Source organism: Capricornis sumatraensis, chromosome 10 (genome assembly GCF_032405125.1).
Source record: "Capricornis sumatraensis isolate serow.1 chromosome 10, serow.2, whole genome shotgun sequence".
Lineage (NCBI taxonomy): Eukaryota > Metazoa > Chordata > Mammalia > Artiodactyla > Bovidae > Capricornis > Capricornis sumatraensis.
The window spans coordinates 47,059,931-47,075,586 of record NC_091078.1 but is presented as its reverse complement, the minus strand read 5'-3'; the positions used below and the strand labels follow the sequence as shown (position 1 = coordinate 47,075,586).

At 38.4% G+C, this 15,656-nt stretch overlaps 1 protein-coding gene across 1 annotated transcript; it reads right to left on the bottom strand.

The window, feature by feature from the left end:
• Nucleotides 1-7,907: 7,907 nt before the first annotated feature.
• SEC61G (SEC61 translocon subunit gamma) lies at nucleotides 7,908-14,766 on the bottom strand. The gene is made up of 4 exons (XM_068982406.1): nucleotides 14,369-14,766; nucleotides 12,798-12,896; nucleotides 11,426-11,528; nucleotides 7,908-8,086 (listed from the first exon to the last, which is right to left on the bottom strand). Exons 2-4 carry the CDS (start codon nucleotides 12,889-12,891, stop codon nucleotides 8,077-8,079), a joined length of 207 nt encoding a protein of 68 aa, XP_068838507.1. The 5' UTR covers nucleotides 12,892-12,896; nucleotides 14,369-14,766; the 3' UTR covers nucleotides 7,908-8,076.
• Nucleotides 14,767-15,656: the final 890 nt, after the last annotated feature.

The window sequence follows — 15,656 nt, the reverse complement described above, 5'->3', positions numbered from 1 at the left end:
AAATACACAGGTCTTCATACTTAAAAGGTCTAATGTGTGCCCAGCATATAAGACAAATCACATCTAGGCAATTCTTTGTGAAACTTATCAAGGTAAAATAAAAATCCTAAAAGACTTAATAATAATAACTACAATTATAATAATTATAACAAAGTCATCAATAAGAATTGAGAATCACACTGAAAATTTATCATCAGCACTGTTTATCATAGACAATTTATTATGAATATCTTCAAAGTTCTGGTGGAAAAATACTAAAGTTACTCATAACCTAGTTTTTATAAGCAGTTAAACCATCAAGTATGATATTAGACTAAAGATATTTTGACCTCTTATACATTTATTTAGGAAGTGATTTGGCAATACACTACAGTAAAATAAGAGAACAAAACAAGAAAGTGAAAGAGAATCGAAGAGAAGAAAGATCTCAGGGTGACAATTATGCATCAGGACAAGAAAATGATCACTCTGAATTGGAATGAGAGGACAGGCTTGAGAGGCGGTGGGAAGGACGCAAAAAAGGGAAAATCCCATATATTTCTCACCTTTGAGAAGTGGTGATAAATGTAGACAATGTTAAGGAAAACAGAAATAAAAACTTCAAAACACAAAATACATACAACTGGTCAGAAAAGGAATGTAAATCCTGGTACATGACTTGGCTGAAAAATTTGCAATGTTTATTTATAATAGTGAACACCAGCTATTAATATTTAACTTTAGAATCTACCTGTATACAAAGCAAAAAATGACAGAAAGGACATGGTATCAAGTCTGAAGATTAAAATTAAAAGCTGAGATGACAGAAGCTGAGAGGTGATGGAGAGGGGCCAAATGAAGAGAAATGCAAGTCCACAAATATCCTCATCCCATTGGTGGGGAGTTTAAAAGATATCTTATACAAGTTGTTAGAACAAGAAATAGAGGTGTGAATACATTATTTAAAGATACAAAGGTAATTAGAAATTAAAAATAGTGGTTTAGCTAGATTAGGAAGCTAGAGAAGGAAAAATGGCAGGTTTGTGAATTAAGTATCACCTATCAGAAGAGAATATCAAGGGTATGTCTGATGCTTGGGGCTGGTGCTCTGGGATGACCCGGAGGAATGGTGTGTGTGTGAGAGGGAGTGGGGGGGGAGGTGGGAGGGGGATTTGGGATTGGGAACACGTGTACACCCATGGTGGATTCATGTTGATGTGTGGCAAAACCAGTACAGTATTGTAAAGTAAAAAAATTAATAAAAAATAATAAAATAATAAGTAATTATTTTTTAAAATTATTATAATAATAAAATAATAAATAAATAAATCTATAAATAGTTCTTATGATTTTGAGGTTAAGATAATTATCAGAAGAAACAGCTAAAATAAAAAGTATGCTTCTAGAGAGTAGGACTGCCAAGTTGAAGGAACAGAGAATGTTGATGTTCTTAGTTATAGGCCTCTATAACACTTGACTTTAAAATCCTGTTCCTTATTAGTTTGATAAAATGTTTATATGTGAAACTTGTACAGGTTTATACTACAAAATACCCAGGTATGAATTCTACACCATAGACTAGGATGCAAGAAATTCACATTTTCTTCTCTAGGACCCCACATGAAGCATGGTGCAGCCAAAAAATAAATAAATAAACAAAAGCCCTGCATATATATATGCAGGGCTTTTGTTTACAAATCTATTCCAAGATCACATCCCATAGACTGCCAGGAATTCAACCTCAGCTGTTTCAAAGACCCTTCCCCCAGCCCAGTGTTGCATAGGCTCTAAGAGCACACTTAGTCTTCAGCAGTCTCCTCGGCTTTAGTCCATCCATACTGGCTGTCAGTGAGTTCATCTAACCCCTCAGCCCACTACAGACAGAAAGCAGTAATCCTCTGCACCTATACCTTAGAGTGTAATGTTTTGAGGTTCAACAGGTGAAGAATTTGCCAAATGCAGGAGAAAACAGGAGACACATGGGTTAGATCCCTGGGTCAGTAAGATCCCTGGAGGAAGGCATGGCAACCCACTCCAGTATTCTTGCCTGGATAATCCTATGGACAGAGGAGTCCATCGGGCTACAGTCCATAGGGTCTCAAAGAGTCAGACAGGTCTGAAACAACAGAGCACATGGGCTTCCCTGATAGCTCAGTTGGTAAAGAATTTGCCTGCAATACAGACCTAGGTTGGATTCCTGGCTTGGGAAGATCCCTTGGAGAAGGACTAGACTACCCACTTTCCAGTATTCTTGGCTCAGCTGGTAAAGAATCTGGGGGTCACAGGGTCAGACACAACGGAGCGAATTTCGCTTTCACATTGCACATACATTTAATAGAAAATATAAGAATGCACAGGGCACAGTGAAAGGGTAAGTATTGTTACCTAAAACTTTTCTTTCACGTGTATTTTCATGGACTCCTGAGTGTATAATTTTTACTGATCCTAAACATTACTCCTTATTGACATCTGTTTTCTAAATGACTTGTTATAGAACATTCAGAGGATAGTCTAGCTTATAAGCATAGTTTTGCAACTGCTGGTTTCAACAGCAGGTTAATCTAATTCAGGTCATATTAACATTAGGACCTATAACACCAACAGATAGCACACAGGTAGGAGAAAGAACCTCAGACTCCTAGGGGCTCTAACTGTGCTGAAACTATTAAGACAATCCAGATTAGGTAAAGGAAACATGAGCAGAAGACCAAAAAACAAACATTTAAATGAGAGATGAGTTTTCAGTATTTATTATTTATTTTAGTACATTTTTAAATAATGGCAAATTTAAAGACAATAAAGAATCATAAACCACTGAAAAATATGAATCAATGAGTTTATGCAGTAAAGCAAGTAAACAGATAATCAAATTAAGACAGGAGGGCTCTTGCTCAGAGTAGAATTCTGAGGCCAGGGGTGCTGGACTGTCCACATCTACAAAAGGATTTGACAGTCTCTTGTGCTTCTGAAATTCTACCATTTTTCCTTCTAACTCTATACGCTTATGTTTATCTGTGAAATCTTTTAAATGAAACGTTTTGTTACTGAACAACAGAGAACCAGGGAAAGACTGATATGTAATATCGGTAAGTCAACATTGTATTTCTTTAAACATAGGCATAATAAGTACACACATATTATATATATATATTGAATATATATGCATATATAATCACAATCATAAGTAGATGACTGACCCAGATTGTAATTCATTCTAGTGAATTACTGAATCTGAGGAAGCTTATAGAAAGCCCCAGATTTGTAGCCAGCTGTCAGAAGTAGGAGTTCCAGTTGGCATCTGAAGTGGAGCAGTCCTGTGGGACTGAGTGCCTTTAGCTGGTGGGAGCTGACACTGCTCGAGGTAGAGTCAAGATTGAGTTCAATTGCTGGATGCTCAGTTGTCAGAGAATTGAGGTGCAAAAATGACACTTTTGGTGTTAGAAGAAAACCGCTGCAGATCCAGGGAGTGCTCCTGAACTGATGGTCAGCTTTGTTGGGATGTGGACATTTTCAGGTAGCCTACAGCCTCCTCTGAATAAGGCAGTCACAGAAAAGCAACAGCAAAGGACACCTCAGAAACCATCTCTAATGACTTGTACACGTTTTAAAATGTCTTGAGGTAACTATTCTGCAGTTTACTAAAATGACTAATCATGCACTTCCTATTGCCTGGATATCCTGCATTAGCAGGGGATTTGTTACCACTGTGCCAACTGGGATGCACTAGCTTAAATACTAGTTCATCAGTAAAACAAAGTCTTAGTTCTTCCTCAAGGGATAAATGTAACAACACGATGCATATCTCTGAGTTGTTCTGTAGAAACTAGGAGGACCCACACACACAAGTGGAGGATGCTGAGCACAAGCACGTAGACTCCAGACTAACTGGAACCAGAAGGTTGATGACTCAGACTCCTGTCACCTCACCACAAACCAATCAGAAAATCCACAAGCTGATCACATGCCCAGCAACTTTCAGCTCTAATATTGCCTTTAAAAGCCCTTCCTTGAAAGCCATCTTTGGTTTTGGAAATTGATGATATGAGAAATCCGAACAGGACTGTGGATGAGCTGTGGGGACAAGGGACAATGAATGAAAATGCCAGATGAAAATAATCAGAATTCCAGGGGCACCATCTGGAGTAAGGCCGACTAAATACAGTTTCAGGGAACCCTGCTACAGAGGTGAAAGGATCAGGGTCCAGAAGAACCCTTGGAGAAGGAAATGGCAACCTACTTCAGTATTCTTGCCTGGAAAACTCCATGACAGTGGAGCCGGGTGGCCTGAAACCCATAGGGGAGCAAAGAGTCGAACATGACTGAGCAACTTCACTTTCTTTCTTTCAGAAACACAAGAACTCAAAATCATCACTGGAGGAGGAAATACTTTTCTGTATAGGCAGTGGGAGGGAGGGGTAAGAAAGTAGGGCAAGCTGAAAGCCCATAACTGCTACTGTCCCAAGTAAGTGAGAGACTCAATTCCTAGGCAGATTGATAAGTTCAGGGGTTCCCAAGGAGAGAGGGGTCTGGATTTCTCAAGGAGGAGGAAAGGACAAACTTTTTCCCCTCTACATTCCTTAGGATTATATAACAATAATGTATCTTGCTGAGGACAGTCTCTGGAAAAAACCTTTGGGCTAATCTTGTTGTCTTAAAATGTAAACTATGGGAGTAGGTCTAGTGAGGTCTTTACAACCTTCAGACATTCACACACACACACACACATATGGAGGTTTATGTGTATTCTGATTCCACACACACACACACACACACACACACGGAGGTTTATGTGTATTCTGATTCCAGAAAACTAATACACACAATGTTAGCTGATACTAGCTTACCAGCACCAAAAAAGTTGAAAATTTGCTTTGTGTACTTCAGTTGTCACTCAGTCGTGTCCAACTCTTTGCGACCCCATGGATAGCAGCACACCAGGCTTCCCTGTCCATCACCGACTCGCAGAGCTTGCTCAAACTCATGCCCATTGAGTCAGTGATGCCATCCAACCATCTCATCCTCTGTCATCCCCTTCTCCTCCTGCCTTAAATCTTTCCAGCATCAGGGTCTTTTCCAAAGAGTCAGTTCTTCGCATCAGGTGGCCAAAGTATTGGAGTTTCACCTTCAACATCAGTCCTTCCAATGAATATTCAGGACTGATTTCCTTTGGGATGGACTGGTTCGATCTCCTTGCAGTCCAAGGGACTCTCAAGAGTCTTTTCCAACACCACAGCTCAAAAGCATAAGTTCTTCGGTGCTCAGCTTTCTTTATAGTCCAAGTCTCACATCCATACATGACTATTGGAAAAACCATAGCATTGACTAGATGGACCTTTGTTGGCAAATCATTGTGCTGTACACCTTAAACTTACAGTGCTGTATGTCAATTACATCTCAATAAAACTTAAAAAACAAAAAAAGTAAAATATTCAGGAGGGATGGTATAGTAGCAGTGAGGAGTGGAGGGGTAAGTAGAAGTTAAATTGTGGATATATTTTGAAGACTACCCAAATTACTTATTACACAGGGTTATCAAGAGGATCAACTGAGAAGGAATAGTTTGGAAATTATATTTTACATAAATGCTCCAGTCTCTACTAGAGTCAACATTTGTGATACTGTTCATTTAGAAATTCAGTATTTGGTGGGAAGAGAATACAAATCCATTTTGGTTAAATTGTAATTAGTGAACTATCTGATATTTAATGAACTTTACTAAATTGTGGAATCAAGTTATCTCAAGAGCCTTTTCTAGGTGCTGTCTAAAAAAGCCTACAGAACAGTTTATTATAACCAAGGCTGACTTAAAAAAAAAAAGAGATAGGCATATACACTAATACAGTAGTGGAAAGGGAGTGAGAGATGCTATATATAAAAAAAAGCCTTGCAAAACTGCACCCACGGGACCTGGGAAATCTACCATAAGACTTTCTAGAGCACATCATGACATGTGTTAACTTGAGGTAGATCTCAGCTCATCTGGAGCAGCTTTCTAATACGAGATGCACCCTTTAATCACAAACATGATGGTACCTCCCGCACTCAGTAAAACTCAGTATGCTTCCTTCCAGGCAGAACGCAAGTGTCCCAAAAGGGACAGAGTCTGGTACAAAGTGCCGCTTTCCAGCAGTGCCAGAGCCACTGAAATAGGAGCTAGGCTTTACTTCCTACCTTCTCCTATCAAGACTGCCACCCTGTCTGGACTATTACTGACTCCCTCTCTGATGGGCCTTTCTGTTGGCTTTTGTTGTTAAAAGCAGATTTTACTGTAGGTGGTCAAACACTTGGTTGTAAGGTGAAGGGATTTCATGGAAATGGCAAAACTGCCACAAGGGTGGTAACATGTTTTACTGTAGCTATTAAGACACCAGAAAATTATCAAGAGCTTTCAAATCCTACCACTGGAAGTGTGTTCTGTATACCAAAGCATCAGCAGGGAGGCAGAAATGCAAACTCTCAGGTTCCCAAACCTGCTGACTCAGACTCTTCAGGGTGGGAAGAAACTCCCTCAAGTGCTTCTTAAACTTAAGAAGTACTGTTTACAACACAAATGCACTAGCTCTCAGATATACTAGGGGTGTGGTTAGTAAGAAAAAGCTATTCTTTCCTATTTCAGAATTCAATTGTTGAGTGTGAAGGTTATTCTACTCTATCACCAGTCCTTGATTAGCCCTCACTTCACATTTACAGAGTATTTATATAATGTCTTACCTACCAGTGTGTCAGGAACAAGTCAGCAAAATGCACACTATGAATAGAGACTCATAATTAACTTACATCAAGGCAACATTAATGTTCAAATCATTTCATCCTATAAGAAAATATACACATTTGCCAGAAGCAATTCTGACATTTTACCAAGAATACATTTCAGATTAATTTCTAGGTAAGCAGTTAATATGTGTATACACATAAACCTGTATGTGTAGATATTCAATATATGCATGTTTGTATAAACATATATGCAAACATACATATGCATACAAACATCAACACATACACACATCAACACACACATGTATATGCACAGTGTATACACACTTCTGGCCTGTAAGGAGCTAGCTAACTAGCCAACTGTCAAACATGACTACATGGTCTCCTGAAAAGCAGAGGTGGCCAAGGCTTTATTTCCTCAAAGACAGCAATTCATTCAAGAGTAAACAATATTTCAAAAATAGGCAGAAAATCTGTTCTAAAACTATGAAAATGTATCTCACTCTCTGAACCATGGATCTCAAAACTAAGGAACCCTGCCCAGCAGTACCAGTCAAGACACCTGTCTACCTTATTCACAAAGACTCAGAGGACACTTACCAAACATGTGCTGCTAAACAATTTTTTAAAAAAGAAGAAAATCAGAACTCGGGAAATAAAGGTTCAATAATTAAACCCTGAATGAACAAATCAATAATAGTTTTACACAGAAAATTGAGAATAAACTGTCTCAATTTTATATTACTATTTTTTAAAGGGGAAACAAGACAAGACCCCTTTTCATCTCATATTCAATTATCAGTAAATTCTTTAAAATATTCAGAACTCCAATGTTTATGACAGTGTGACTAATTATGGTTTATCTGAAGAGGAGCTCTTAAAGTTTTTAACCATGATTTTCAGGAAGCTATTTCAAGTGGCACTTAAACTTTTAGAGGAGCGCTGACTACTTATATATACTATGAGTGCTCAGAGACAAAACTCCTACCCTACTTCAAACTCCCTCACTGTCATTACCATCCTTTATTTGCTGTTCCTTCTTTCATGATCAGACTGAGAGAGGAAAACTCAGGAAGTGCAATATTCCACTGTGCCTTTTAATTTTCCTGTAAACCAAAATATGAAGGAGTGAAGGAAGGAAAAGTGGGAAGAAGGAAATAGAACCCATTATTTCTTACCGCTAAAATTTAATAAGTATCTGTGATGGACAAAAGAGAAGACGTCTATTTTAAAATTATTTTAATTTACAAATAGAAAACATCTTGGAAGAAAAAAATGAAAGAAAAACATACAACACAGAGACAAATTTCTGCTGCAACAGCTTCTCAAATCCTCACTTGCTCACCAATCCCCAAGATGAAAACTACTTTTCTAAAAAGGTATTCAGCCACCACTGTAAAAGAAAGAAAGATGGTCAATTTTGAGTGTTAAAGATTTTAATATAATAATACATTTGAAATGCAATATGCTGTAATTTTATGGAACCAGAACCAGTTATTTGAGAACCACATCTATATTACTCCAAAACAGCACAAAAGAGAAGAAACTGAACTTTAAAATCTTGGAACTGAAAAGGCCCTTACAGATGACGTGGCTGTTGGAACAGGCTTCATCTGTTAAGACTCAGAATCCTCACTTGAAAAACATGCTTAACAGCATAGCATGTCTTTCATAACAAGATGAAAACTATGAATTACGTAACAGGACTGTTGAGAACTTTTTCAATTTGATGTACAAACTGGTTCTCAACCACTGTATCCAGAAACCTGTATTAATAGTAGTAACAAAAATTGCCTTCCCTATAGAAGAATGTCTAAGTTTCAACAGCATGAACATTAAAATAATATACTGAGATACATGTTTTAAAACTGTAATGTTAAGGAAAGAAGATAATTCCTGTACTAAATGAAAGTTCACTTGGGATTTTCTGTAACATCTTACTGAAAAACCTGAACAAACAATCTGGCCAACCCAAAAATACTCCTAAAAAAAAATAGCCCTGCATCTAAACTTTAACATAAAGTTCTAAAGGCTTACTTCATTAAACTGTATTGCTTAAACTAAAATACCCACAACTATATAAATCCTTTAAATTATAACCCTGTGGATATGAATTCTGATGGCTATAATTGTACAGAAGAGGGGAAAAAAATCATCATAAGGAAAACAGTGATAATTCAGCCTAATGAAAGAGAAGTTTGTTTATTCTTCACTTGCTATCATTTCAAAAAGATTTTAATACGCTCTTTCAACAGGAAAAATATTTCTTTCAGTTTTATAGTTGTCATGGCATATCATGAAAAGAGTAAGTTTTCTGATAGCTTTTCTCACAAAATGTTTTATTTGGCCCTCACTTTAATGTAAAAACTATCTAGAGAGATATAAACTTTTAACTTTATTTTGATACATTTTTGTTACTAGAAGAATAGTTTTCTAAGCAACTAGCTTCCTAAATGTCAGAGCTCAACTATCTCTAATCAGTAAGATTTGCAAAACATATACTGTGCTTGTTGTAGAAATTAGAATTAAGAGAAAGCAAATTTTTAACACTTGTTTCAAAGACCTGTTGGGAACATCTCAATTTCAAAAAGGTGTACTGAGAGTGCTTCATCCTAAAAGGTACTTTAGACCACAACTCATATAATGAAATAAAAGGTTTTCTAACATAAAACTAAGGTAAATAACAATGCTGAACAGATTCAAAATTCAGAAGTCTTCTATAAGGGAATCTAGCAAAAAGTAATTTAACAAGGGTAATGTCCATTCTTAGGCTAAAAACAAACCACACCAAGTAAACCCAAGATAAAGGAAATTTATTTAGCAGTTATTTGTGAGAATCTGTCTGAAGACTTGAGTCTTTAGCAAGAAAATATCCACAATAGGCAATGGAGTCTAGGTATTGGATTTTTAAGAGGGCTAATGAAATGCAAACTGAAGCCTGAAGTGAGGCCTGTGACTCAGAATGAGTAATGGCCTGTACAGTGGTTAAGAACTGAGGCTCTGGAACTTGGATTTCACATGCTGCTCTACCACTTACAGGCATGCAATGTACTTACTCTCCATGCCTCAGTTTCTTCACCTATAAAATGGGCATAATAACATTGCTAATCTCACACAACTGTCATGAGAGTTAAAAAGGTCAACTCACACTAAGCTGTGTGTCCTTGGCACACACCAAGTGCATAATAAATGTTAACAATTATTACTACCATCATGATCATTAGAAAAAGGTTAAGAACCTTACATCGTTCACTTAATTCAACACTTACTCAAGTGCTTTCAATATGCACAAGAGAATACTGTACTAGGTTCTGCAGTACATACATATACACACATATCTACAATACAGACATATATATACACATATGCATGAATATATATAGTCATATATTAGTATTACATTATCAATTAAGAAATAATTCTGTAAGTTACACCTGTCTGACAATGGGCTAGGAAGCTGCATAGCAGAAGCACTGAGCTGACATCACAGACTCCACTCTACCCACTCTATTTACTGATTAGGTATGGGCTGTAGCCCAAAGACATTGAGGCTCAGCTTTCCTAATTCTACTTGAGGATTTGTTCCATGATTCCAAAATTCCAAAAATGGCTTTCCTCACTAGGAATATAGCAGAGATTTCTAAACTGATGGAAGAGATTTGAGATACTTGGTCCTTTCCAGGTCTAACTCTCTGTGATCCTTTGTGACATGTCTGCATAACAGCTATGAAAACCTACTTAAGAAATCCACCTGACCATGCTCATTCAGTCACGTGTCATTTAAAAAAGATAACTTCCACAAGCATCCATAGTAAAATATCCAGTACTTAAGAGATTTATAGTTTACAAAGCATCTCCACCTTATAAAATAAGCCTAAAAGGCTTATCTCATGATTAAATATCTAAATGACAGGTAAGGCTCAGAGACCAAGCAAATACAAAATCACAGAGCAAATAAGTACTACAACAGGTACTAAGTCTTCACACCAACAAAATTGCCTAAAGCTGACTGCTCTAACTGTACACTGCCACAAGGTGTCTCGAATCATGAGTGCTTAATGAATCTAAAAAGCAAAAGCATTTAGAAAAGAATAAAGCAATTCCAGTGTTTTTCAGGTTTTTTTCCTCCTAATATACTAAAGTGTATTAGTTAGTATCAGTGTCTCATTACATTAACCACAACTTCCAGTCACTTATCTTTTCTATAACCCTAGTCAGGAACTACTATCCCTATTGAATAAACTGGGCACAAAGGAGCTAAGTTGTCCAAAGTTATGACAGCTATTAAGTAACAAGAAAAATCTGAATATAGGCAATCTGGTTTAGGTTTGAACTCTACTACTATAGTGATCTTCAGATGGGGAATATTTCCTCTGCACCTTAATGTTGACAAGTTAATGTACTGCACAAAGAGAACATGGATTTGAATACTGGTTCTATCACTGAATACCTGTTTTATCTCATACTGAGTACCTTTAACTAGCTTCCTCAATCCTTTAAAATTTTACTTATTAAAAAATGAGTGCCTATCTCTCAGAATAGCTTTAAAAATTATGTAATATATAAAGTTACTTTGAATTATCTGGTACTCAGTAAATAGCAGTAGATTCTAACAACATTAAAAAATCAAAGAAACATTATCTATATATTAACCAAATAGCGAACGGTCAACTCAAATGGTCTGCATTTTCATTTTATCCTTAATAGTGTCTGTTTCAAAAAGTTTACTTACACAATGATGTTATTAATAGGAATATGGATCAATTTCACAAAAAAGCCAATGAATCCCATTATAGCAAATCCTATTGCTGTTGCCATGGCAATCTTCTGGAATTCTGGATTTAGAAAACATAAAATTTACATTACTTTTTGCACTGTCACTGCAAATAAAGGGGAAAAAATTAGCACTGACATAAATAAACTTACTGGTATACACTTCTCCTGATAATAAGTATGCAATATTTTTTTTAATGACATATTAATAGTCAATAAAGTATGACAGATTTTTAATTTTCCTGTTTTACTTATATTTAAGGAAATATAAAAATGAAGTGCATGTTCATGCTAGTGAATCAATCAATAAGCAGAGAAATATTTATCTTCCTAGCAAATGACTAGAATACCAAAAAGGAAACATGAATACACAGTATTTGTCTTAAAAAATTTTGTAACATTGATAAAAATATCAACTATAAAAGCACAGACTGTAATTTTTTATAAACAACAGGCCCACTGTCTTTGATATTATCATGAAGCCAAAAAACAAGGCTTGAAAAACCGAATGGGGTCCGAGTTTTATGTAAAGGTTCAGACCCTGTAATGTTTCCATTGAACACTACTTCCTCAGGGAAGCTCTCCCTGCTTGTTAGCTTGGTTAGTCCTCCTATCACATACTGGTAGACCTTCCTCTATCTACCTTACATAATACTCACCACAGCAGTAACGAAAAACTCTAATTGTCATTATTTGTTTATGATTGTCTTCCTTCAAAGATTCTAAGCTCCATAAGAGCAAGGACCACTCCTTATTACATTTTTCTATATATCATGCTATATATGTAATATAACATGTAATGTTACATTGTCTATTATATTTCCAGTCCTAACTCAGGCAGCAGTCAAAAAAAGAGCAGAAACAGACAAATTCTAGTGCATCTTTTAACACAGGAATTATGATAAATAAGAAACTTCCTAGGTTGGTACCAACTATGCTGTTGATTTCATTATAAGGCCTTTTTTGTTTGGGAGAGGTTTAGGGGAAGAGTGACATAGTATGAAGAGTTTCAAAAGATTTTTCAGAGTGGAAATGTGAAAGATACTGAAAACTCTATAAAGTCATTACATATGACCAAGGCAAAAGCAATATGGAAAATAAGGCTGTAACAAATAACCTTATACGCCTGGAAAACACATAAAAAAGAAAAATCCATAACGGATACACAAAGTATACAAAATGTAGCAAAAACTGACAATTCCAAAACAAAGCAAAAATAAATCAATAAAAGTGGTGAAAGAAGTACAACAATTATTAAACAGGAAGACATTAATATAGGGCTTAGAGAATGCAAAATATTAATTTTTTTTCTCTCATTCCAAAGCTATTACCTTTTCTATCAGGTTTGGTGCATCTTTTAACCAGCCGAATTGAGTCTTTCACAAATTGCCGACTTGGCTCAACGAACTGCATTACCTGATCCATGATGTCTGTTTAAAAACCAAAAAGGAAAAAAAGATAATCACTGGTGTTACTGTATAGCAAGGACTTGCTGACATATCAAAATGTAAATCCATCCTGATATGGATAGGTGGATTTCATCTCATTTAAAAAAAAAAAATACAGACTCCAAGAGTAAATCAACACTATTTTTTTGTAATCTCCAGCAAACTATCAAAACAAACGCAGTAAAAAAACACAGGTCTTGCCCCTGTTCTCAATGATCAAGGCGCACACTCTTAATATCAAAGGGCACTCACTACTAAAGGCTAAGCACCTGACAATACATCCACTCCTTACACACCCTGCAGTCCTCTCACTGTTCTGTTAAGGAATCTACAGTGTTGAGATGCAACCAAGCATTTTCTATATTTCACTTTAAATTCCCGGGACACCAGTGTCTAGTGCAGTGAGTGCCAACTGGGATGCTTCAAGAGCCCAGAGTAGAGGCAAATGCGGACTTCAATCGGATTGTTCTCTATCTATACAATTTTTAAAACCACAAAATCTGGCTAAACCAGGATTCAGAAGCTATTTAGCTAAATTCTAAATCTTTAGCTTTGGACACACCTTTTAAGGAAAACGGCTATACATTTTATCAACAGGTTCTTCCGTGTAATCTATCACACAACAGGAACGTCATCCAATCCTTAACAGTCACTGGTATTTAATACAACAGCTAATGAAACCAGCTCCTTACTTGTACTTCATTTATTTCTAGCACTTACAACAGCGGCCAGGGACAGAAATACTCAGTAAGTTTCTGTTGAATTAAAGCCATTCATAAGAGGAGGTGGTGGTTCTACAAATCCCTTTCTATGGAATGTAGCCTCTCTAGGCCCTAGTTTTCTCACCCAGGGTGGGTTGCTAAAACAAGATATATGAAACACTAAAAGTATATCAGGAATTCTATAAACATTCTAGGCCAGGTATGCCAGGCCCAGAATGTTTTCATTTAACTGTTCTTCAACTCCAGTGAGGTTAAAATTTATAGGTATCTTGATGAAAGCGAAGCACCTTTTTTCCCTAAACAAACAACGCGTTAACAACCGAAACACTGCACTGAATGTCAGGGAAGGGGATCCAATAACCCCTTCTGAATTGACTCAGACTCTAGATTCACCCTCCCACGTCACAGTACAGGACTGAGCTCTCGAAGACACATTCCACACCCACGGCCCCAGAGCCGACCCCGAAGGGACCCTCTCTGACAACAGAACCGAGTGGAAACGTTCCCACAGAGGTAGCCAAGGACGGCCGACCTCAAAGCTTAGGCCCGGGCCGAGAGTCGGCCGGAGGGATCGAGGCCCTGGAAGCCCTTCTCCGTCAGACTCGCGGCTCTGAGTCAGCTTTCTCCGACGCCTTGTGGACAGGGAGCAGGTGGCCGGAGGGCTCCCCCACGCCCTCTGCCTTCGCTAGTGCCCAAAGGGTAGCTCCGAAGCCCAGCCACACGAAACCTTACCTGCTCCGCGCCTGCTCACCAGAGCCACGTAGCACAAGAGCTGACAGACAGACGCCCACAGGAACCGGAAACCGGGCCCAAAGACCAGCAGCCCACCCCTCCGTTCATTGGGCCTTTGAGAATACGTCAGCGCGCAGGCGCAGTCCGATGTTCGTCTGGGCTACACTTCCGGAAACGGGCGCAGCGGTTGCATAACTACGGCGCCGAACTTGGCTTAGGCCTTTCGCGGCTTGCGTGGGGAATGGGGCGTTGCGTTTGTCGCGTGGGTCCCTCCGCTGCCTGGGCGGGGCGTGTATGGTGTGGGCGGCGCTGCGTGGCAAGGTGGCAAGAGCTCTTCCGCTGTGTGGGTGGGCTGCGTGGCTTGTACCTTCCGCTGCGTGAGCTGGACGCGGACGTGGCGTTCGGCTCTCGGATGCCTCCGCTGCCTGGGCGGGGCGTGCATGGCGTGGGTCCCTCGGCGGTGTGGGCAGGGCTTAATCGTGGGCGGGTTCTTCATCTCCGGGTGCTTTCCTGGTGGGTTACCTTTGCAGAGCGGGTCCGTACGACAGGAGATTGGCTCTGATGTGTTTCGTCTTGGACGGTTATCTCCAGACTGCCTATTCCTTTGTATGTATTTAATTGTATTGGTCATCATGAACCTTATAAGTAATATAGTGTTTTATGACCAGTCTCACTCGACAGTCTCATACCCCCAAAAGCTCGCTTTCCTCTGTATTCCTCTTTGGAGTTCCCTTGGAATTGAAGCCTTCATTCTCTGGGTTTGCCAGTGGGGACGTGGTACAATGTAGGCATGTAATCTTGACTATGGGTTTTGCTGAGACTATTATGATGGTTGGTGGTAGGTGGTGAGCTTGTCGAGGTGTGATTTTATGTTTTTAGAGTGAATCAATCATTTCAACAATTAGTTATCAAGCACCTACTGTGTATAACACTTTACTAGGTGCTGTGAATGAGCCAGACGTGTCGTATCCTCTTACGGTCTAGTAAGGGAATTTACAGAGTAGGGAAGGGAACAAACAAGATAACAAAGTAACTATAGTTAATAAAATGAAATGGCAATCCACTCCAGTACTATTGCCTGGAAAATCCCATGGACAGAGGAGCTTGGTAGGCTACATACAGTCCATGGGGTCGCAAATAGTTGGACACGACTGAGGGACTTCACTATATGCAAATAAAAAGCCTTCATGGATCACAGGCATGTCTTTAGGAAGGGGCCTACATAACTCAATGGAACTATGAGCCTTGCTTTGAAGGGTCACCCAAGATGGCCAGTCATAGTGAAGAA